Source organism: Plectropomus leopardus, chromosome 6 (assembly GCF_008729295.1).
Source record: "Plectropomus leopardus isolate mb chromosome 6, YSFRI_Pleo_2.0, whole genome shotgun sequence".
Taxonomy (NCBI): Eukaryota; Metazoa; Chordata; class Actinopteri; order Perciformes; family Serranidae; genus Plectropomus; species Plectropomus leopardus.
Window position 1 is genome coordinate 16,751,216 of NC_056468.1, and position 23,285 is coordinate 16,774,500.

The 23,285-nt window shown below is 40.2% G+C and overlaps 1 protein-coding gene across 1 annotated transcript in view; it reads left to right on the plus strand.

Moving 5' to 3' along the window:
• Positions 1-464: 464 nt before the first annotated feature.
• Positions 465-23,285, plus strand: part of ssbp2a (single stranded DNA binding protein 2a) — a 64,134-nt gene continuing 41,313 nt past the window's right edge. The window contains exon 1 of the mRNA XM_042487546.1: positions 465-520. Coding sequence (XP_042343480.1) covers positions 465-520 — 56 coding nt within the window. The remainder of the gene's footprint in view (positions 521-23,285) is intronic.

Consider the following 23,285-nt stretch of genomic DNA (forward strand, 5'->3'; position numbering starts at 1 on the left):
AGCCAGTTGTTTAAAAATCCTAGTTGGACGGTTTCAATTCCCCCCCTTGCAATGAGAGAGGAGAATAGAGGGAGGGGGTGCGGATGTGTATGTGTGTGTGTGTGTGTGTGTGTGTGTGTGTGTATGTCAGTCTGTCTGCATGTCAGGAGAGCCTTTCCAATCAGGGAAGGGATGTGAGAGACACTGACAGACAGACAGACTTCAGACAGACACACTGGAAAGCAGAGGGAAAGAGAGTGGAGCAGAGAGAGACAGAGAGAGAGAGGCTGGGGGTGGAGCTATTCAGGAAGAGGCGTGGTTTTGAAGCTGTCACTCACTGGCGGTTGCCATGGCGAGCGGGCGGTCCCGAACAGCGGGACATCCAATGGGAGACGACGCTGCTTGTGTCACCATGGTGACGGGGCTGTGCCCAGGGAGGTTGTGATGGGTTGACAGGTGCGTGACAATCGGAGCTCTCTGCAAGCATGTACGCCAAAGGCAAGAGTAGCAACGTGCCGTCCGACAGCCAAGCCAGAGAAAAGTAAGTTTTATTTATGGGGGAGGAAACCGCGGCTGTGAGGGAAGTTCATGAGCGGCCGGGGGCAGTCACACACGGAGCTGCGGTAGGGGAGGGCACACGGCGCTACACTCAGCGGCATGGAGCTCTCTGCTCAGCGCTCTGCAAACCTTGGAAAGTTGACTGCTTTATTTATTTGAGGAAAGATAAGACATTTTGTCGGCGGGGTTTTTTTTTAACCGTTATTAGCCAAAGTAGGCTAGAATGTGCCACGCAGTTTCTGCTTTCTTCTTCTTTTGTGGTGTCTTTCTGTGCTTGTTGTCCGGGCTGCTTCATTTTAAACACTCATTTGTTATTTTGGCTCACGCGTGCTTTAAAACACGCATTTGGCAGTTTTGTAAACAAGCAGTGCGAAACTAGACATTCACGCCCGTGTGTCGACAGTTGAAGCAGCAACAAAGTCCACGCATTTGAGTGCTCGCGAGCCGTTTTGAGGTGTCGGTTTTTAAAAAGAGACTTGTCTTGCGTTGAATGCCACGCTCCGTGAGTCCAGTCACCTACAGCCACAGTACATGAGATTGTGACAGCAGACAGTCATGTTGGCTCCACATTTAGCGAGACATGCACTGTCAGGCAGCTTTGAAAAAATAGTTGGTTATAGTATAGAAGATGATGTACAGCAATTTCTGTTTTACATATCAGCAAGCAAAGATATGGCTGCTTTCTGCACACTGACGGGGTTCACACACACACAGAGAGAGAGAGAGCAGAGTTTGGCCCAAGAATGGAACTAATTAGGGTTTTTTTTCTTATCAGACAAGAGCTTTTATAAGTTAAAATTAAGTCAGGTTTGGAGGTGGGCAGGTCAGTGACATTGTTTTAATTGAATGGTCAGCTTGTTTCAAATACCTGCGTTTCAAAAATTTAAAATGAATGTATGTAATTTGGCACATCTTTTGGTGCTACTTTTCAACACATCCTCTAATGCATGACATAAAACACTAAATTCAGTCATCCCAAAACTAGATGTACAGAGAATAGCAGATTTTGTGTGAAAGCGCTTTAAGGTGAATCCCCTTTTCAGTTTCAATCAGGCATGACTGCTCACTACTTTTTTGGATGCTCGGGGTCAGATGGTCGGCAAGCAGCGATCATGGATCAGGTCCCGCTGGGAAGGAGGAACAAGTATTTATTGATGATATGCCTTTTTAACAGACGAAAACACATTTTTAGAGTCGATGTGTCTCTCAGGTTTGGTCCTCTGCAACTGATGAGGAAATCAGAGAGGAGTGCAAAGATAAACTGCATTTAAGTTGTATTTTTTCAGTTGTTGTGTCCTTTGAGAGTCCTTTTTTGTCCTGGCAGTATGTTCATAAAAGACTAGATTAATCGTCTCACCTCTACTCCCAGCTGCTTCTGCTCATATCATGTCTTTTGAATCCAGTTCACTCATGTTTGTCAACATTGTGATTGAGTGTTCAGCTCTTCCCTCGAGCCCCATTCTTTATCCCCCAATCGATACGAAAAGGATAGGACTGAACAGTGTGGCTCTATTGCTGCCTTATTGCATGCGCTGACAGAGAGATGGAAAGCTTCCTCCAGGCCTGGAAGATACTCTGTGTCAACACATGTAAGCGTGCGTGTGAGTGTGTGTAAGCATGTACTGTATGTGAAAAGCTTTTCTGTTGGGAAAACAGAAGATTATTTTGTAGAAGTGTTGCTCAGGAGTCCCCTGACAGTTTGCAGAGCAGCTTAGTTCACGTGATGAAGAGATGTGAGTTCACACTGCTGTGTTAACATGGCATATAAGTGGGTTACCAGCTGTCTTTAAAGGAAACGTCTGCCTAAACTTTGTTCATAGATGTGTCAGACATGATCTTTCATAGGTGAAGACCTACTTTTTTGGAGCTACTTGAGAGGTTTGACATTCATGAACACTTGGCTTGTGTGATACTTTTGTGTTACTGAGCATGAGTCTTAACATTTCAGCCACAAATAAAGGATATCTATATACTGTAAATGACCTGTTGAAAGTGGTATCTTCTGGGGCGATATTTTGATACTCTGATATGAGACCACAAATTGTCTTAGGTTTTGGATATTATAATATTGTAAATGTTGTTTTTACCTGGTTTTAAAGGCTAAATTCCTTAAAAATGATATACCCTATAATACCCTATAATATCATATCGACATTAAGGTATTTGGTTAAAAGTACCACGATGATTTTATCCATATCGCCCAGTCCTAATATCTACTGATCATATTTGATATTAGTCTTTGAGATCAAAACAGGCAAGATCTTTCCTGCAGACTCTAAACTTATTACTTTTCTATCTCACTGGCTGGTATCACATATAATTTAGACTTCCATGCCGTTGCAGATCATTTCGTTATCTGTGTTTACAAGTGTTTTCGAGGCGAGAGTTGATGTTCCACTGGGTGTTAATGCCAAGGCCATGGCAAAAGAAAGGATGGGGTGACAAGAAAACACCAGATGAAAAGGGGCCGAGAAAGGCAAAAATCAGGCGAGGCACAGTTTCATTCGTCTCTTAACAAGCAGCCTTGTTTATCAGTGGTGTGTATCGGAGAAGCAGAGCGGGCCCAGCACCGCCGAGTCTTCAGTTGTTTCTCATTTCTGCAGCACAGCGGGGGATCAGAGAGTGGGAGAGACTGAGGGCAACAACAGATTGAGGAAAAGAAGGAGGAGGGGAAGAGAGCAGGACTGAGGGAATTTGCTGGATCATTAGTTTACAGTGTTGTAGTATTGACCTCAGGATGGACCCCCGCAGACACGGGGCTCTGGCATCTCGCCCATGTAAATGTAAAGGAGCTGGAAATGCAACTGACCTCTGCAGCTCTGTTCACTGGTGTGTGTGCATTAAGAATCTGATTTGTCTGTGTATCCTTGCTACAGATGCATTTTCGGAACACACTTTTTTGCCTCAGCAGGGTAACATATCACAGATATACAAGTGTTTATCCCGTGGTTTTCTAGTTTGCATACTTGGAGATAAAAAGTTATATAGTGGGATAAAAATATTGTTTCAGGAGAGTGACAAAATGTAGCACTTTTTAAAAAGATCCTATGTTAATCACGGTATAAAGGTGTAAATTTACAGTCTGCAGAATATGCCTGAAATTTCCAAACAAAATGAAGGAAGCCTCATTTCTCTCCAGGTAGAAATTGTGTGGACATTGCATGTCAGTTGAACTCCCTGTTCTTGATATGAAAAACTTTCAGACATATAAGGAGTTCTGCGTGAAGAATCAAGGTAACATTCAGTAGCTCAAAATTTGTTAAACAATGTAATTCATCTTCAAGAGAGTTAAAAAAAAAAAATACATTTTTTGTGTCCATAGAAAAATGCAGTATGTTAAAATACACCAAAGGGAATTTGGACTGAAGAGAAAACTATTTTCCTTAAATTATTATAGTAACGCCCATCTACCTGACATTTCATCTGATTGTATATCCTTTTCTACATAGATTATGTAGTAAGAAAGCACCGACTGGACAAAATAATTGACGCGCATTTCATGAAGTTCACTGAAGATGTGGCTGAAGCTGTTGTCACTTATTGATTTCCGCTATTTAATCTGTACCCTTAACAGAGGAGGATGTGCAGATAAAGCGAAGCAGATGAGTAAGAAAAGGATTCTTTGAGGAATCTGTTTATTCAAGTTATAAAAAATAAATAAATAAACAGAGACATAATGTCACGCTTAATGTTAATGGTATCATGCCATATATATATATATATATATAGTCCAGGTTGGATGAGATTTCTGCTTCTAAGGAAGTGCAGCTGCACACAAGTTCAGTAATAGTGAATGGGATTTTGTTTGTGTTGTTCTAAGCTCTAAAAACTAAATGGAAACATGTCTGTGCAGACACAATAGAGGGCTCAACAATAAAGATTGCCTGATTGCCAGGGGCAAGTAAAATGTCATGTTTGGCTAGTAAATCTAGTGGTGTTAAAAAAAAAACCCAATTAAACACATTGTTTTTCAGAGCCGATGATGGAACTAGCTGTGGAGTGAGTCATCCGCCTTCTCTCCTATCTCTGTTGAGAGCTGCATATGTGCAGTACTGATCATAGGGTTTCCCACACATTCATTTTTTCGTGGCGGCCCGCCACAATATCAACATCTGGCTTTAATAGGGATGCAGGATATTTGAATTTTTGCCAATATGCCAATATATAATAACTCATTTGGCCAATAAGGGATACTGAAATCGATATATCCACCTTTTTCCCCACCTAATTTTAGTGGTCATCAAGTCAATTCTGTAGTGGAATTAACATTATATTATGCATACTCCCGTCATTATGGCCCACCAGCAGATGGAGACATAAAATACAATGCTTTCTCTCGGCACTGACGGAGCATCGAAATGGCCGGTGCAGTGAAAATGAAAAATTTGCCTTCATTTGCCTCTGCAGTAGCTGCTCCTCTTGTTAATTGATCTGATCGAATGGACTGATCAATTATTATCTGTGCTAATCAAACTCCACACCTGTGCTGCGTTCATGGACCTGCAAAAATGTCCTAAATTTAGAGAGGGGACAGAGAATGATACAAAGGAGCTGGAGCGTGAGAATTTCATTTATCCTGACAACACGAGTTTAGTTGGGTGGCATTAGAGGATTAGGGTGAAAGATTAAACCTGATAATTAACTTTAATCTTTATTTTTATTTGACAACCACTAATAAATAAAGCAATCTGGACAAGGTCAACTAAAGATCAGCTTTTGGCAACTATATTCCTGACCCACTTGCCTGACTGAGTAAATGAAAAAAAAAAAAAACCTTAATGTTGAACCGTGCAAACGCCCTGACCTCGCCATGGATAGTTTTTGTAGGAGCCATAATGTGTATTGATCATTTTGTTCCGTGTTGGTTACGTTCACTTCAGGTAGTTGTAATTGTCATAGGGTGGGCGTGGTTTTACATTATTTACCTGTTCATTCATAGGCGTGGTGGCACTTAGACAGAGAGAGGGTGAGTTTGGCTCCGATATTTTCTGTTGACCCTTAACATCATGTTTTATTTTGCTTTGCATCAGTTATTAATGTTTCCTGTCTTTTTGTTAATAAATTCCCATAAACCGCATCTGTGGACTTCAGCATCTTTGAACAAGTCACTGTTAGGAGCCTGCTCAGCCTCTTAGCAGCTTTTTTATTAGTAGCGGTCACTATAGTTTTGATTAAGACAGTTTCTTCAGTAGAAAGAATTGCAGTCCCCGTCACAAATATTTGGCAGTGAGGTTTATGGATTACGCTGAGTAAAAGGGACATCTGCCAATAAAACCCAAATTGTCTGCAAAGCTAGATACCACTTCTACCATCACAACTGTGTATTTTATGATTTGTTTGAACTGATTCTTTAAGGTTTAAGACAACAGAGACTTGAATAGGAAACAGTCTTTACACCCATGTGCCTGTAGCGAACACCCTCTCCCTGGTTCTCAGACAGCAACACTGTTCAGCTCTCTCTTCTCTCTCTCTCTGGCTGTACCTGTGTTACGGTCTGCACTTGATTTTGATTCGAAGTGACAGTACACGACCACTGACTGTGTACTGCAGTTGTTCAACGAGTGTAGGTTTCAGTCACTGGCAGTTAGAGGACACATTCCACATAGTTCTGGGATTGTGGTCCTGAGCGAGTTGCATTGCAGCGCATAGTACACATTCCTTTTTTTTTTTTTCTTTTCTGTGTAATGAATCATGGAAAAAACACTGCTTCAGATACACGTGCTTCTAAGTCTTGTCGTATCACTTAGACATATGCAGCATACCTGTTTTGAGGACTTTTTCCTAAAAAGTGTGCTTTGTTTTTTTTACTCATCAGATTAATGAGAACATATTCTCAAAGTCAAACTATAGGAAGTGCCACTGCTGTTCAGTCTGTAGTTCAGGTGCCAACCACAAATCTGGTGCAGACTTAAGCATTTCTAGTGCTGTAAGGATCATCATTCTGCACACACACACACACACACACACACACACACACACACACACACACAGCTACTTCTGAACCGAGACACCTCAGAATCCTGCCAGGAGGCTGCCAATGCAGCATTGCGCAGACTGAGGCAAAGCAGTGCATGCTGGGAGTGTTTATCCGACAGAAGCAATTCAGGCTGCCACTCTGGCTCTGACAGTGAGTCGCATTACAGGAGAACTACAATAAAAATAGAGCAGTATCTCACACACGCACATAGTGTATGCTCACAATGCCTTGCATCGACTGTGCGGGGAATCTGATTTTGTGTGTGCCAGCTGCCACCTTACAAATGTAATTGATGACTTTTTTTGTTTGTTTACTACCACATCTTGGGTGTCCTTGAAAAATGATAGAGGTGCACTCATTAGAGGAAAGGGAGAGTGGGATCATTTGTTAGAGCATGAACAAAAAGAATGTAGCCGGGGGATAAACATATGTTGTTGGTCAACTTGGCGGGTGAAATGAGAGTTTGGAAAATGAGCGTCAAACTAACAGATTCAAAGGTCGACATACAGTTGAGAGGCAGGGACGTATCTAAGGAGTGTTCTGGGGTGACACTGGCCCAGGCCCTGAAATTTTAATGCCCACTCAAGGTGCCACCCCATTATGATTGGCTATCCGCCCAGTCAGCTGGAACTGTTTGATGAGTAAACTGAATTTTAATTTATCGGTGCAATTCAGTGTTAAACTTGAGAGGCAGGAATGTGTGTCTAGCCCGTCTAATTTTATATACAAATAAATCGATGCAACTTTAAAAAAGTTCGTTCGCACAGGCTTATTTACGTTAAATTAGGGCTGTCAAATGATTATCTTTTTGAATCACAGTTAATTGCAGAAATTATAGGTTATCATGATGAATCGTAGTTTTTCATTACATATTTTCAAATCCATTATTTTGCATGATAAAACAGTTTTGAAGTCCATATCGACAGGGTAAGGCAATTCTTACCAGATTGTCTTGATCAGAAATCAAATGACAGCAAAAAACTGTATTGGACTAGTAAAAGTAGGCATGTCTGTGAAGGGGAGACTCATGGGTACCCACAGAACCCATTTTCATTCAGATATCCTGAGGTCAGAGGTCAAGGGACCCCTGTGAAATGGCCATTGTTTTTCCATTGCCAAAATTTAGCCTACCTTTGGAGCATTATTCCGCCCCCTTACTGAGAAGCTAGTATGACATGGTATGAACCACTGTCTTCTTTAATATGAAACCAGTGTCATTACTCTAGCAGCCCCTTAAAGACAGAAATGTTGGCCAACGATTAACACTATTAAAAAGTTTAACATTTTAACGCTCACAGTCCTATTCAATGTTTTGGCTTTTTATTTTTTTTTGGCACTTTATACTTGCTATTGTGCTTTTTACTTTTGGAGGAACATTGTCTAATTTTACATTTGTGTGGTGTCACTCGGTTGTGTTGTGATTGGTAGGTCTATACATCTTTTAAACTAAACTATAAACAGGAATGTAAGACACTGTAATGTTAGTAATTAAAGTAGGTATGGGTAGCTTATGTAAAACTATGCAGACATGTGAAGCAGTGCTCGTTCTTATTGCCAAACCTGCGAAAGTCAGTGCTCCACTCGGCCAGCCCAGTAAAAAAAGTCTGGATATGCCACTGTTGAGAGGTTAAAAAAGGAGGGCTGACTGAATGAGAGAGTTTTTGTGTCCAGGTCAGACAAGGTCAGGTGATATCCTAGAGGACCTCATGGTCTAATGCTCCATAATGGCTGTGTATCGGACCTCTGCACTCTGCACGCATCTCGCTCTTTCTGTGGCTCACTTACACTGGTAAGTAGCCACACCTGGTTTTGTTGGCTTAAGTCCAGTGACGGAGTAAAAAGAAACCCTTTAACCCAAACATAAGCACCACGTGGTGGACCTCAACTTTAGCTCCAGAGATCAATATGGAAATGTGTGATAGTGTGTGTGTATCTGTCTCCGCTCTTTGCTGCTTTGGGTCAATAAAGAGCATACTGCGTGTGTAAGTCTGTAAGCCCATCTGAGCTGTCTGCTTACAGCACTTTCCCCATATGTTTCATCCCTCAAAATCAACCTCCATCTGTCTGTCACGCTGCCTGTGTGAATGTGAACTACAACATCCAGTGATCATTACACAGCTAATAGCCTCCCCAGCTCTCATGGGATGCTTGTGAACAACTGCTACAACACAGAGAACTGTCAGCGCTATCCGTTTGTTGTCTTCCAGCAATACTGACGGTCAGTGAAAGATATCTACTTAAAACTGCCGCAGATGTATTTAATCCTCACAGCGTTTTAGATTAGCATCAGTCTGGGATTACAAGAAAACCTCTGATATGTTTTTTTTCCTCTCTCTGGGTATACAGAGCTGTCTTCAAACAAAAGTGATGATGACAGTTTGACAAGGCCCTGATAGAAAACACTTTTTAACCTGCTGAACACATAGAGGCTGTTAAAAGTCCTCTTTTATCTACTGGCATCCCTCCTAGTTTCTCTCTTATCCCCGCTGCCAGAGATGTAACTTGCCACAGAACTGCTATCAAAGCAGCGGCCTCTTATTGAGCTGTGTGAGGCAGGGGAGACAGCCTCTGATCGACACAGGCAGAAAAAGGGGTGACATGTCAATCAACAGAGAGGACCCTGTAGAAGGCATTCTCACAGGACGCCTTGGGGTCCTTGAGAAGGATCGACGTGACAAAAGGCCTCCGTCGGCATCAGATAGTGTGTGGGTAAGAAGGGGGAAGAGAGGAGGGGAGGGCACAGCATCCTGAAAGTCTTTTATCACTCCCTTCAAAAGACGTAGGGCACAGATGAGTGAGTTTATCACCTGGTGTTGGTCCCTGAAGACCTCATGGGTGTCCCTGAATGCGTCTGCTTTAATTAGGAACACATCATATCTTTTCTTTCTCCTTAGTTCTCTTAAGGAACCCACTCATCCTGTCTGCAATAGTTACAGTGTATCAGGTGTATGTTTGCAATTGAGATACTGACATTTGGGGAGTGGAGGATTCAGATCGGTGCACTATGAAGCAGGGAGGGGGGTGCATTTCATCGTACGCTTTGTTGACCATGATTGTAAACTGCGATCATGCTGTCAGGCTTTGTTCATGTTGTTAGTGGTAGCACTTGAGGTTTTGTCAAGATGTTTTTTTTGTGGCCCCTGGTGACACCAAATATGCCCGGCTTTGCTCCAAACCACAGCGCCGTAGGGACGCTCCCTCAAAGCGCTTCCTGTAACCTGAGAGTTCCAGCCAAAAGTAAAAGCTGTCAGTGGAAACACTTTCTGTGTATAGGCTCAGCTGAGAGAAGCTCTACTGCTTGTTACTTTTATTCATCTGATTTTCTGAAACATGAATTATTTTAGCCATTTATCTACTCTGCTTCTCCAGTATAATATTATATGTATAGGTAGTTTTTTCCCCGATTTCTTGATGTAAGCAGTGGTGGAAGAAGTATGCAGTTCCTTTATTTAAGTAAAAGTACTACCCAATGTTGAAATATGTAAAAAAACAAACACACCCAGAAAAACTCAAAATTATATAAATGAAAAACAGAAAAAGACTTAAATGTTTATCAAAATAGTTGACAGTTCATTTTCTGTCAGTTGGGTAATTGATTAATTAACTAATAATTGTAGCTGTACTTGTGTAAACTGTTTAGTAATCTAATTTACATTCTCATGGTTTTTATTCAAATATTTAAACCAGTAAAGTAAGTAGTTACTAAAGCTTTCAGAAAAAAATCTTCCCTCTGAAATGTGGTGGACTGAAAGTATATATTGGCATGAAAGGAAGATACAAAGTCCAAGTACCTTAAATTTGTACTTAAAGGGGTACCTCGCTGATTTTCAACCAGCTTTGTACCAAAACAGTGTTGGTAGTATGTGTAGATAACTAGTTTTATGTGAGGGCCTTCTTTATATTGGTGAAATACTTCTTTAAGTACAGTACTTATACTTATTTACATTCCACCACTGAATGTAAATGTGTGTATTTTTCACACTCATTCTTACTGTATGACTGCTCCATGTGCTCACCAGCATGGTTTAAAGTGCCACATAGTGTAACTGCGGATGCTGCTGTGCTTTCCCTGCCTGCCGAGTGTAGTGGAGGTTGGTTGAAGGCCTCTCTGCTGATATCCCTCCATCATTGATATGCAAGCTGCATCGCACAGGCGCTAGCGCAAGGTTAAGCATGCGTGACGGCCAGGCTTAGGAACTGCTTCAGACACTCTCTCTCTGTATCTCTCTCTCTCTCCTGCACGCACACACGCACACACACGCACACACGCACACACACACACACACACACACACACACACACACACACACACACACACACACACACATTCTCTTACTGTGCCTTCCATCTGTACTCAGTTCTTCTACATCTTGGCCTCAATTGTCCCTTGTCTGTTTTGTGAAGTTAAGCCACAGAGTTCTCCACTTTAATTCTCCATAAATGTACCGTCCTCACATGACCAACATGCAGGCTGTCCGTCCACTGATCCCTATAAAGTCCTTCATGACATTTTCTCCCCTCTGAATGCATGCAGTATATCCTCTCACTTAGGATTTAAATCTCTGACATTGAGTTCTTGACTTTCTGAGGTCCTCTAAATGCCACAATTTCACAACCATTGAGCAGCAGGACAGATAAAGGAGGGACACAAGGTGCCGAGCAGGGCAACAGTGGGATTATTTAAGATAAATCCAGTAATGGCAGCTAACTAACTGGTGCAGCTAATTTAGTACAGTTATGTTTTTTTTCTTTTATAAGTGTGTGCTGCTATTGATTTACAGACACCTCAGTGCATACATTTCACTGTAAGTTTATACAACCTCATGTTGCAGCAAGATGTATTTCTCCGAACGGTTAGTCATTTATTTATACTTCCTCCCGAGCCTCTGTGCAGGCCTTAATAGCTTCACATTCTTCTCTAAATTGCTCCAGATTGCCTTCATCTGTATCAGTTTCTTTTATCTCATCTCGAAGCTCTGTTGTTCAAAAGAATAGAGGCCCATTAGAGCCCGTAGAAAGGAATTCTAATCCTATAAGATTAGAGCAATGCAGTCCTCCCAGTCGTCTGCTTCTCCCTCTGGTTTTGTCGGAGTTGCTGCTGATTGTGGAATGTTGCATTGTGCGAGCTGAACAATGACGGACGGCGTGTCACTGGACGGCCTGCAGAGTGGGCAGGAAAGGAGAGTGTCCTGGGCTGTCACATGCTGCATACTAGGGACAGGGAGGTGTGTACGGCAGATACGAAACACCTCAGATCCACAGTGTGTGTGTGTGTGTGTGTGTGTGTGTGTGTGTGTGTGTGTGTGTGTTCCTAAGTGCGTAAAAGAGAAGTAAGTGGGAATGAAAGAAAGGGAGGTGTGCATACATGAGAGAGATGATCTTAAAGTAAAAACAACTCAATCTACTGAAAACATACGTGCACGTGAGCATGTGAAGTAATCCCTCCCCAGAACAGTGATTGTCCAATCAAAGAACAAAACAACGGTACGATTGTACTACCTTATTATATTTATAATACTAGGACTAAATACCTCTCTGTTGCATTCCACAAACGTTGTTTTTAAAAATTTTAATTGGTTAGTTTTTGTTTTTTTACATATAGCCTTTTGCCTCAGGCCTAATCCACATGTGGGGATTTAAAAAAAATAAAATTCTATGTGTTGGCCTTATGTCCTCACAAAAACTGCATTTAAGGTCACTGAAAACAAACTTTTTGTAAATTAACTTTCAGGGTGCAGCTGTTTAGTACTCTGTTTTCAGCGTTAACGTGTAGACAGGGAAATCACAGTCTTTAGCCCATGATGTCAGAGTGTGCACCGAATTTCCTTTGGGATGCGACTCAAATGAGTTAACATTTCATGCAATGACAGACGTGGCCAAAACAGGGCTGGCTCTAGCCTTGCTAACAGGAGTTTTGACATGTTTATACAGAAATGTACAGTTACTTGTCCACTATATTGAGGAACGGAGACATTAAGATGTGCGGTTGGGTCACTGCTACATAATGCCCACCTCCTTGATGAGCTATTGCAGCCAGGTAGCCTTCTGGCTCTGGCTTTTTTTCAGGCATTATCTTTTACTTCTTTGTGTGATTGGCCTATATAGCTGATGGTTTATGGTTATATTGCAGGCTGTTGGTTGAGCATACTTATGACAGCACCTCAGTTGTGTTTTTGTGGTCGTCTCGTCTCGTATGGTCAGTTTTATGTGCTTATTTGGCATTCCCAGTGAAAACTAATGCAGTCTAATACATACAGCCCTGCAAGGAAAACTATTGTACCTGCATGTTGGTTACAATGTTCACTTTTAGAGAGATGTTCATTCAACTTCATGATCATATTTTATGTTGCATGGACAATGTTTAAGTGTACAAAATATTTTGGATTTTGCCCTTATTTTGAAAAAGACAAGATTCCTGTTTACCTGGCTAGTGAAAACAAATATACCACCAATATTTGTGGAATGTATCCATCCATGCTCTGATTAATGTGCCCTAACATGTCGTTTATCCAGTCAAAATATGAAATTTCAAATTGTTTTCCACAGGTGGTAGACTTGTTTGACAGTACAAACACAGTGTCCCTCCTTCATTTCTTCAACCACCCTCTTGAAAAGTTCTGCGTTGCCATGTTTGCACATATCCACTAATAAGTGTGGATATGTGTAATAACTGTGGCACATCTTACATGTCGTAATTGGAAAGTGCTTCATTTGTTTATACGAAGAATCAAATTCACAATAATGTCATATTTGGAAAAATAATGGAATATTAGTGTGCATATAAACGTAATCACTGTACTTTCACTTTTTTAATTTCAATTAGTCCATCAACAGATCTGCAATTATTTTGATAGTCAACCTCTGTGAGTAATTTATCAGATGTACAAAAGTGCCATATTTGTTGCTGACTCAAACCTTGCAAATTTTATTGTTTGCTGTGCTCTCTGCTTTATATCATGATAAACTGGTAAACTGTCGTCCAACCTCAGACATACAGTACCAGTGTTTTTGCCATTTTGTATACAGAGCTGGGGATTTTTTTGTTACATGTAGGCTACAACTACCGCTACACTCACAATCCATTAAACGCCCCTCTTCCGGCGAGACGCTGGAAACAGCCTTTAAAAGAATACAGTAATTAACCTCGTATGATCACTAAGTGTTGTCATCAGACTCTTTAAGTTCCCTCTGTAAACAGCAGTTTAATATTCTGGGCTTTATGGCTGTGTTGCATTCAAGATTTACTGTAATAGCTTGTAGAGAAAGTTGAACAAGGAAAACACTCCTAAAAATCATTGGTGTTCTTTCAGCTGTGAAATTAAACAAACTCCCCATGAGAGGTGACTCAATCTAAACAAATCAAAGCCAATGAAATGGAACTCGAATTAAGAAAGTGATGGATTTGCCCCCGCTTTTATTTGATTTATCCACTTTACATGTTCTGCAAACAAATTCCACTTGTAGAAAAATCTCACTGGCTGAAACCTAATATGTAAATGACAGATTTTTATGTAAAGGGCACAACTGAATTTTTGCTCAATTAGTGTGTTGGTAAACAGTGAGCTACCCATCACGCTCTCTCTCTGTTTCTCCCGCTCTCTGATAAGCTGGCATTTCCTGTTATCTCAGCCCTGGGCATTGTTGTCTGCTGTGTGAGACAGTGGAGTCTCTGCACTGCTGACAGAACAAGAACTGTTTCACTTTGTCTGATTGTGCCTGTATCGGGCGGGGGAATGCTTCCTTTTTTATTGTATTGTCTTTTCAAGTCTTAGTTGCAGCTGCACTAATTTGCTGTTTTCAAGATGCGAGTGTGGGAGTGTATCCTGTCAGAGCTGCCACCAGACAGTCAATATAATCTGGTATGCACTGAACAAACCAAACACACAGCAAATGGATGAATTAATCAATATTTTTATTCTGTCAACAAGGTGAACAGTTTAGTTTTATTTTACAACAACTGGTCCAATGACATGAAGCTGAAATCTAAACAGAAAAGCCGAAAAAAGCACAACAAGAACTATGAGTGAATGGATGAAAATACAAGTGTTGGTTGAAATAAACTGAGGTGGGCGATGTATTGATTATACTCGATATGTCATGGCTTTTTCCACATGGTCTGTATAAAATGAATGTATTTATTTATTTATCACTTACACTCCCTTGCCAGTCTAGACCTCTCCCCTGAGAGATAGTGTGTGAGGCGAGGCTAGTTTTTCATCATTTAGTCACATTTTGCAGCCATGGAGCACAAGTGAATTGCAAATATTACTAATATAGGAACTAGTATAGAGTATAGAAAGTATTGAAAGCTGGTAGATAACATGTATCAACACTTCTGGCTGGGGACGAGCTGTTGCTTCAGAATAAAAGCACCATTGGTTTTGCTTTGATATAGTCTTTCAGTGTAATATTGTCTTTATTATCACTGTACTTTAACTTTATTATAACATTACAGTAATTTAAACAGTTTTTGATTTAGCTTTATTATAACAGTACTCAATTTAACTTTATTTTAACAATACAGTGGTTAATTGTAATTTATCATAACATTACTTAATTTAACTTTATTATAACTGCACAGGACTTTTAATTTATTATGGCAGTACTTAATTTAAATTTATTTGAATACAGTGCTCGATTTTATTACATCATAACAGTAATTTATTTAAATTTATTATAATAATTCATCATTTAATAATCCAGTAGTTTATTTAGCAGATTAGTTTTTCAGTAGTCTACAGTAGTTTAGAGGAGATTTCAAACTATAAAGAAATACATTGTATATTGCAATATAGCCTGCAAATCTGAATCTGTACCAGTGTTAGTTGTACAAAACAAGCATTATGATCAAATTAGGACATCAGGATAAAGACACAGCCCTAAAGTAGTTTACACCCAAAGCAAATCACTGTACACATGTAGTAAAGTCACAACATACCTTCTCCCTTCTTTTTCTTTTTAAGAAGTGATAGTTTTGTATTTAATTTAACATGAGGTTGCAACTACACATCAGTTCTTTAATATAAGCCCCAATTTGACATACATACACCAACACTTTTAATTATGTTGTTCAAGGAGTGTCTCTGTACATTCATTCATCCCCATCTCAAGTTATGTAACACTTATTTATTTAAACTGCCTCTACAAAGACATTTAGCACTTTATCATATTTAGTTAATGTGGTTTACACATTATTTACAGTTAATTAGCTTTCTGTTCTTTCTGTTCGACTTTGTGTTTTATCTGTGTACTATTTCTCATGCACAGGATATTTGATGTTAACCACTTCTGGGTGTAGTCTTGGAGTCATGTGTTGTCCTAGCAGCAAAGGGTGGAGGTTTGCAACAGCAGTTGTACTTGTGGTCAGAGTGTCTTGATAAGTTGGCTGTTATCAGTCTCCATCCTGCTCACCACGTAGCTCGGGTTACTACATGAGTTGTGCATTATTTTTCTCTCACATAAAGGATCCAGAAAGTGCATTCAGAGTTTTCCACTGTTTATTGCAACATTTTAGTCCAAAGTGTTTCATGGCAATTGATTGATTAGTCAATCAGCAGAAATCAAGTAAAGATATGTTACATTCAGGTTCTAGTGGGTGTTTGCTATTATAAAATGTGTATTCTAGGGAGTGAGTGAGGGGAAAAAAAATAACCAAATATGCTAATATAACAAAAACTGAGTGTTGTTGTTCATGCATGTCTGTTAAACAATTCATAACTCAAACATTATAGTCTTTGCTGCTTTAATATTTGCCTTTCAAGTGTGTTTTACAGCCTTATTGTTCACCTTGTATTGGACTGTCCCAAGGGTAGGGAGGGGGAGGAGAAGATTCTGGGATTTTGAGTTAATGAAAGGTAAACACAAGGTTTACACTGAGGTGAGCCAAAGAACGCAGGAGTCTTCCTCTCCTTCAGGATATGAGCTTCATTCTTTTGACTCATACTTTTACGCATGACATTTCACCCTTCTACTGGCAAATTCCTCCTCTTTGCAGGAGGAATGTTTCCCCGAAAACCTCTTACCGTTTACAACCCAAGTAGTATTTTGTGTTTTTATTATGTGAACTATAGAAAGTAGAAGTTAACCTTTTCTTAAAGGTTCACCCACAAAATTCTGATTTGTATATGAATTACTCTCCCTGTTTTAGGTGAAAAATATAAGTTAAAGGTTGCTCTTTTTAACAACAGCAAGAATATATCAAAATATCCATTTACAAACTCTCACAAAACTCCTGCAGTATAATCCAAATCTCATTTATCCAGTCTATCCTCAGTACTTCCTAAACACATACATTTTTGATAAAACCTTACTATTTAAAACATTTCTGCATAAATGTGCATAATCAGTTCATGGACGAGAGGTGTGCACGGGCATGTTTGAACTCTACTCAGTGGAATGCAGATGTGCTACTACTTGTATGCGGAAGTGTTCTAAATGGTAAGATTTTAGCAGAAATGTAGGTTTTTAGGAAGTACTGAGTATATGAATTAATCTTGGATTATACAGCACGAGTTGCGTGAGAGTTTGTAAATGTGTTCATATAGTTTTTCTGTTGAACAGGGTCCCCATTTGCTTCAATTCTTAAAAAAAAATCTGCATTTTTGAATTCTTTGTTCATTGTGGTGGCATGAAAGTTTTCTTCATCTATTCATGACAGGGGGTGAGTAATTGATATACAGGTGATCATTATGTTGGTGAAGTATTCCTTTAATGTTAGCTGATTGCAGGACATACAGCACAATGTTGTGTGTCAACATCATTATCTCTCCAGGTCAGTTCATTCAGCATTTATCGGCCACCTGCGAGATGCTGTAGAGATTTTATTGTGTGCCTGGTCAACCTCTCACACAGTTCTGAAGTCAGCCAGCTCCAGGCTTCACCCATCTTTGCCAAGCCAGTGTTGGAGCATTCAGGCCTGTCACCCAGCCAGTGCTCCACTAAGGGCTTTACTATGTGTTGTGGAAGTGAGAGGGATAAAGGCTACGACAAACATTTGCTCGACAAAGCAGCGTGTGAGACCATCTCAGTGGAGACAAAACAGGGAACGCGGCAGATAAAGCGCAGTTTATTTGAGTACGAGTGTCTCTCCTCAGGCTGCTTCCAGTGCTGGATTATGATGCGTGTTTTGTTAATCTTCAAAGCTGGAGTGAACTTTTCACTGCTCCTCCCAACTCTCAACTGTGCACCGAACCTGAGGTCTATGCAGAGGCCAGTCAGCATCGGAGAGAATACACTCTATATGAATATCTCAATACGAGTGCTCTGCCTTTAGCAGGGGCCATTAGAGAGGCCCCAGGGGATGCCGCGAAAGGGTAATGGAGAATATAGATTTAACTTGTGACCATCAGCAAAAATACCAATTAGAAATGCATCAGCAAGCAGCCAGCGATAGAGCCACAGCACACTGCCAGTTGGGGATTAATTGAAGGCATGTATTTGACTGAGATAGTTGAAGGAGTCTAATGGAAGTCACACTTAAATAATACATCTCAATGTTGATGGTTGTTTTCTTTCAACTTGATGATAAAAACTTTATCTGAAAGCAGGTTATGGTGTTATTTGAAGCATTTATTCAGTTAAATATGCTATAATCACTACTTTGTAAATAATAAGGTTACACAGATTCATCAACCAAAAATTGGTATCGGCTGATATACGCCATGTTGACTGCCATTAGCCTATTGGCAAATACGATGACGTTCACCAATAGCAGTGGCGATGATTTTCTGTTGTCTTATCAATTTTTTGCTGGCTAAACACCTGCAGGACGAAAGGACATTGTAAATTCACTATTGACATGTAAGGGGATGTACCATTTTTTCTCTGATATTGCTACATTATGAACAACAAAAACGTGTTGAAATTGACTGGAGGAGAGCTAGTTAACGTTAGCTGTGAGCAGCCAGTGACCAGAACTAACTGCTGACGGAGGTTGCATTGAGTTATTATGATGCGTTCAATCTCTATTTAGCAGAAGTGTTGGGCGTATAAATTATAACAATATCATGATATGTTGTTGTTTTCACAGTAATTTAAAATAGACATTAGAGAGGGAATATGATATATATTGTTAAAAGACCTTTAAAGCAGTTATTTTTAAAGGTGTTTACCATTTTAGAGATTATATTAAAGGCTGTTTCATAAATGTGTATGATTGAATTTGTACTCATTCAAAGGTAGTGTAATGAAGAAGGACTAAATGACTTTAAAACATTTTGGTTATGTTTTTTATGATGAGGATTTCCCTGGTACCAAAGGGGAAATAAATAACAACAATTAAATAAATAACAACAAAACTGTTATTTTAAACATTGATATTGACACAGAATTTCACAAACGATGCACCCCTAGCAATTAACACAAAAGCAAAAAAATCTGTCAAATGTGACCAGCTAGTTTTTGTCTTTATGAATTAAAAGGGTTGAAAATCTCTCATTCACTGACTGCACCTCAGCCTCATATTATTCCCAGTCTCCCAAGGCAAGTTCAGTTCCACTTGTGCAAATCTAGCGTTAAAGGGATGCGCCAGCCTAATACCAGCTCGGCCTCTCTCTGAGATCCTCCCTGATAAAGGTGTGTGACAGCAGCAGGCATGTTCATAATGTTGTCCTTTTCAGTTTCGCTCACAGGCTGCAGCATCACTCCTCTTCTGCTCCGTCCTGACCTCCCTTCGCTGCGCTTCCCAGCTCCTTTCATTAATCATTTACTCTCTCCCTCCTCTCTGTCTCTCTCTTTCTCTCTTCCTCTTCTTCTCTCCTCCTCTCTACCCTCTAGTCCTCTTGTTGCTGCTAATCTTTATCTCTTTATCTTACTCTCCATCGCTACATCTTTATCTCTCTGTTGACTGGTAAATTATCTATCTTTGTCCTTCCCTCAATACTATCAGTGTTTGTCATTGCCTTTGCATTCCATAATCTTCCTCTTTTCTGGCTTTTTCTCCTTCACACTGCTTGTATGAGTTTTACTGTATGTGTCCTTGTTTGTGTGTGCTTGCAGAGGAGTTAAAAGAAAAGCTCAAACAAAGCATCTACTGTGTGCAGCACTTTCAAACAAAGAATCCACTCGCACCTCGCTGTCCAGCTCCCCTGCACAGATTCATTAAAACTATACTTTTTCTCTAATGAAAATGCATCAGGGATTAGTCTACTGAAACTTGGTTTTCCGCATAAAGCGATTTGGCCATGATCTTGTCGTTGTACCATTCCCAGACAAGGTGTGTGCATAAATAGCGCTGTTTTGAAGATGCTCCTCACTGTATAAAGGCCTCATAATCCCCATGGTTGTTTGGGCTGTTGTTTTTTTTTTTTCCTCTGTTGTTTTCCTGAAGCCTTGCGTATAGGATGAATTATTCAGCATTGTAATGGGTCTATATTTGTCGTTGTTTATCTTGCCTCAGTGCCCCCGCCACCCTCATCGCTGCCCTACCACTGTCTCTCTCCCAGCTTTCACTTGTCTGTCTGTCTGGTGAGCGCGGCCCCCTCTACCCGCAGAGGATGCTCCACTTTAATGAATGAAGTGAAGTCATTTAGCAAGGCTCTTAATGGCACATAAAGCCCCGCTGCTAGGCTTGATTAATCAGGGAAAGTGTTTGGCTGTCACACACAGGGCTGTCCTCAGCAGGGGCAGCAGCTTGATCGCTGTGCTCGCTTTTATGGCGGGGTCCCTCTCTATTCTCGCCAGAGCTGTCTGGAGCCAGAGCTGCCAGAGCCATCCTTATCCACAGGTGGCATCTGTTTGATGGTGGGCTTTTTTGGAGGCTTGATTGCGGAGAGAGAGTCTGCTTGACTTGGCTGTAGACTGGGTGTTATGATGATGGTGATAATGTTGATGATACTGCATCTGAGTCAAAGACAGGTGTCTGGGATTTGTGTTGTGGCCTGCAGCTCTGTGCTCAAGTGTGGAAACATGAGAAGACAGTGCTGTTAGTGGGCCAGAGTACAGAAAGGTGTAAATATCTGTAAGCTTCAGCTCTTTACCACTGCTTCGTGCAAGAGATCCAGTCTCATCATAGGGTTACTCTGGGGGCATAGATTAATAGGAACACCTTAGAATAGGGTTTCTTATCTACAGTGTAGATAAAAATGCAACTGGATGGAAAATCTCACCTTTATTTGAGTTATTTTCAAAACTCAAAACGGAGACTTTTGACACATAGACAACTTCCATTAAAATATGGGTTCAAGTAATAATTATAGTGATAGAACGTTTGGTTGGCGTCAGGGTGTTTCTGACTGATAATAATAATTTTGTAATACCCTGTGACTGTAAATCCAGAATATTTTCTGAGATGTTTATCTCAGACCGTTGCAAGCCTACCTTAGAACAGTGGTTCCCAAACAAAGCCATGGGGTCCAGATTTCTCCTGGGACATTAGTTTAAGGTCAACACAGTCTAACATATTCAGCGTCATACTTGCATTTGGCCATGTCGTTGAGCTAGTTTGCTGTCTCTGTTGAGTAGCTGTCCGTTATTCAGGAAATGTCTCTGTTTTTTTACAAACTTGACATGTTTGCAAGTCCCTTGCGGTCCATTCAGAATGGAGCCGTGACTCACTTTTGGACAACGACCCACCAGAATACAGTTACATAGCCCACCAGTGTAATGCATGCTAAATCAGCCAGGCCAAGAGCAGCTGATATTAGTTTATTGTAGATGTATCTGTGTATGTGTCAGCTGATAATTAACGAGAAGTTGCAGTACAGCAATGCCAAACTAAGTTTGAGATAATTTCGAATCATTATGAAGTTCGTCTTGCAGAGAGCAATAATAACTTGATTTTTACACTGTCAAATGTCCAGAGTAGTGTTAGCGTTTTTTCTTAAAGGGACAGCTCACCTCAGAATCAAAAATACATATTTTCTTTTGTACCTGTAGTTTATCAGTGTAGATTTTTTTTTTATTTTAGCTGCTGAGTGTTGTAGATACAAGCTGTAGCGATGTCTGCCTTCTCTCCAATTTAATGGAATTAGATAAAAAAAAGTGCTATCGCCTGTATATTGTTATCTAATTTTGAAAAATTCCCGATTGATATCAGCCTCAGAAATTAAGTCTTCAAATGCAGTCATTATATAGAACCATCCTTTTTTTTTCTTTTACTTACATCTAAAGCCTTTAAAACTGACTTATTAATGCTGACTGGCCCTATAAAGCTGATGCATGTTGCTCAGTCGAAATCAACTTGACTCAGTTTTGTACTAGCTGCCTCTGTACTTGGGGTTACTGCTGTCACTGCCAGTATTGCATCAGTCCTATATGCTGCAAAGTTATGTAACATGGCCAAAAAAAGCACCTAAAAAATCATGACAACATACGCCAGACAAGCTGCAGTTGCAAAGATGCACAGATAGAGTCTCACCGACACTGAATGAAAGACACCTAATGGGTTATTTGATTTACAACAATACAAAATACATCAAAAATCATGCTTTAAGGAAATGTTATGAGCTTAACCAAACCGGAGTTTACTGCAGGTCTAATTTATTGTAAGGTGTTATTGCTATTTCGTCTACGGGGAATTTAAAGGAGTCACTTTATTTCACCTTATTGCTTTATTATTCTGTAAAGTGTTCCATTCGCTTGAAAGCAAAGTGCTTCAAAGACACTATAGCTCTCAGTGCATACTTCACGGTGTCACTTTTACTAACATTATTCTTTGCTGTGAACACACACAGCAGAGATTTAAGACAGCAATTTAGTCTTTTGTAGTAGGTAAGCATATCCAGGAGATAATTACGGTATTTCAACTTCCTGACTGTGACTTAGTTCAATCTCGGATTACTTTTCCATTGTTATTTCCTCTAGCACAGAACCCATTGAAATTCATTTATAAAAATATAATGAAACCCTGTGAATACTCAGCGGCATAGTATGCCTATGTATCTTTTATTATGTCTTTTCTTTATGTTATGTTTCCAGCGCAGCATGCAGTCATTTGCTTTTTTTCTCTTAGAGAATGGTAAGAATCAGGTCTTCTTTAGCCTGTTTTTGTTGCGGGGTTTTGTGTTAATTTGCAGAAGGAGGTCACAGCAGGGTGCTTGGCTAACTGAGACACTGCTCAGTGAGAATCCTCAACATTAGAATATGAAAGTTTACAGATCTCACGTGTATTCATCTTGGGGCTCATCCGCTAGCACCCATCACCTCCATCCTCCCCATCTGCCTCTTTTTTTCCTGTCTCTCTAATCCCCTTCTTCACTCTCTTCTCTTCACCAGAACCTTTCATCTCTCTCCGCTACGCTCCCGTCACCCCATCACTCTCTTTCTCACATTTTATCTCTCTTTCTGTAATTTTGCTCCACGGTGGAATTGGATAGAGGGGAACATTTCACTCTTCAGCTGTTTGTTCTTATTTTTTCCTTCATTTGTCTATCAAGTTATACCTCAGAATTCACTTGTCAAATTCTACCAAAATAGAAGAATAAAATGCATCTTACACTGCTGTTTAATACAGAAATCTGTGTTTCACTACTTAACATGTGTTCACCATGCTATGCTTATCTCAATCATCACTTATGACCCACTGCAAGTGTGTGGTGTTGTATTGTTCTGCAGAGACTTAGTGTGTATTTTATCATTTTCTTCTTCTTTTACTGTGTTCGGTACGTATATGAACATGTACTCCCACAGCACTCAGAGCTCCAAAAGACACTGGCAAAAAAACGCAAATATAGCGAAGAGAGACGAAACTCCAGATGAGAATTAATCTAGGGGTGACTTCTACTTTTACTTTTGCTTGCAAGCATGTGTTTACAAACACTAACCCACAATCCTG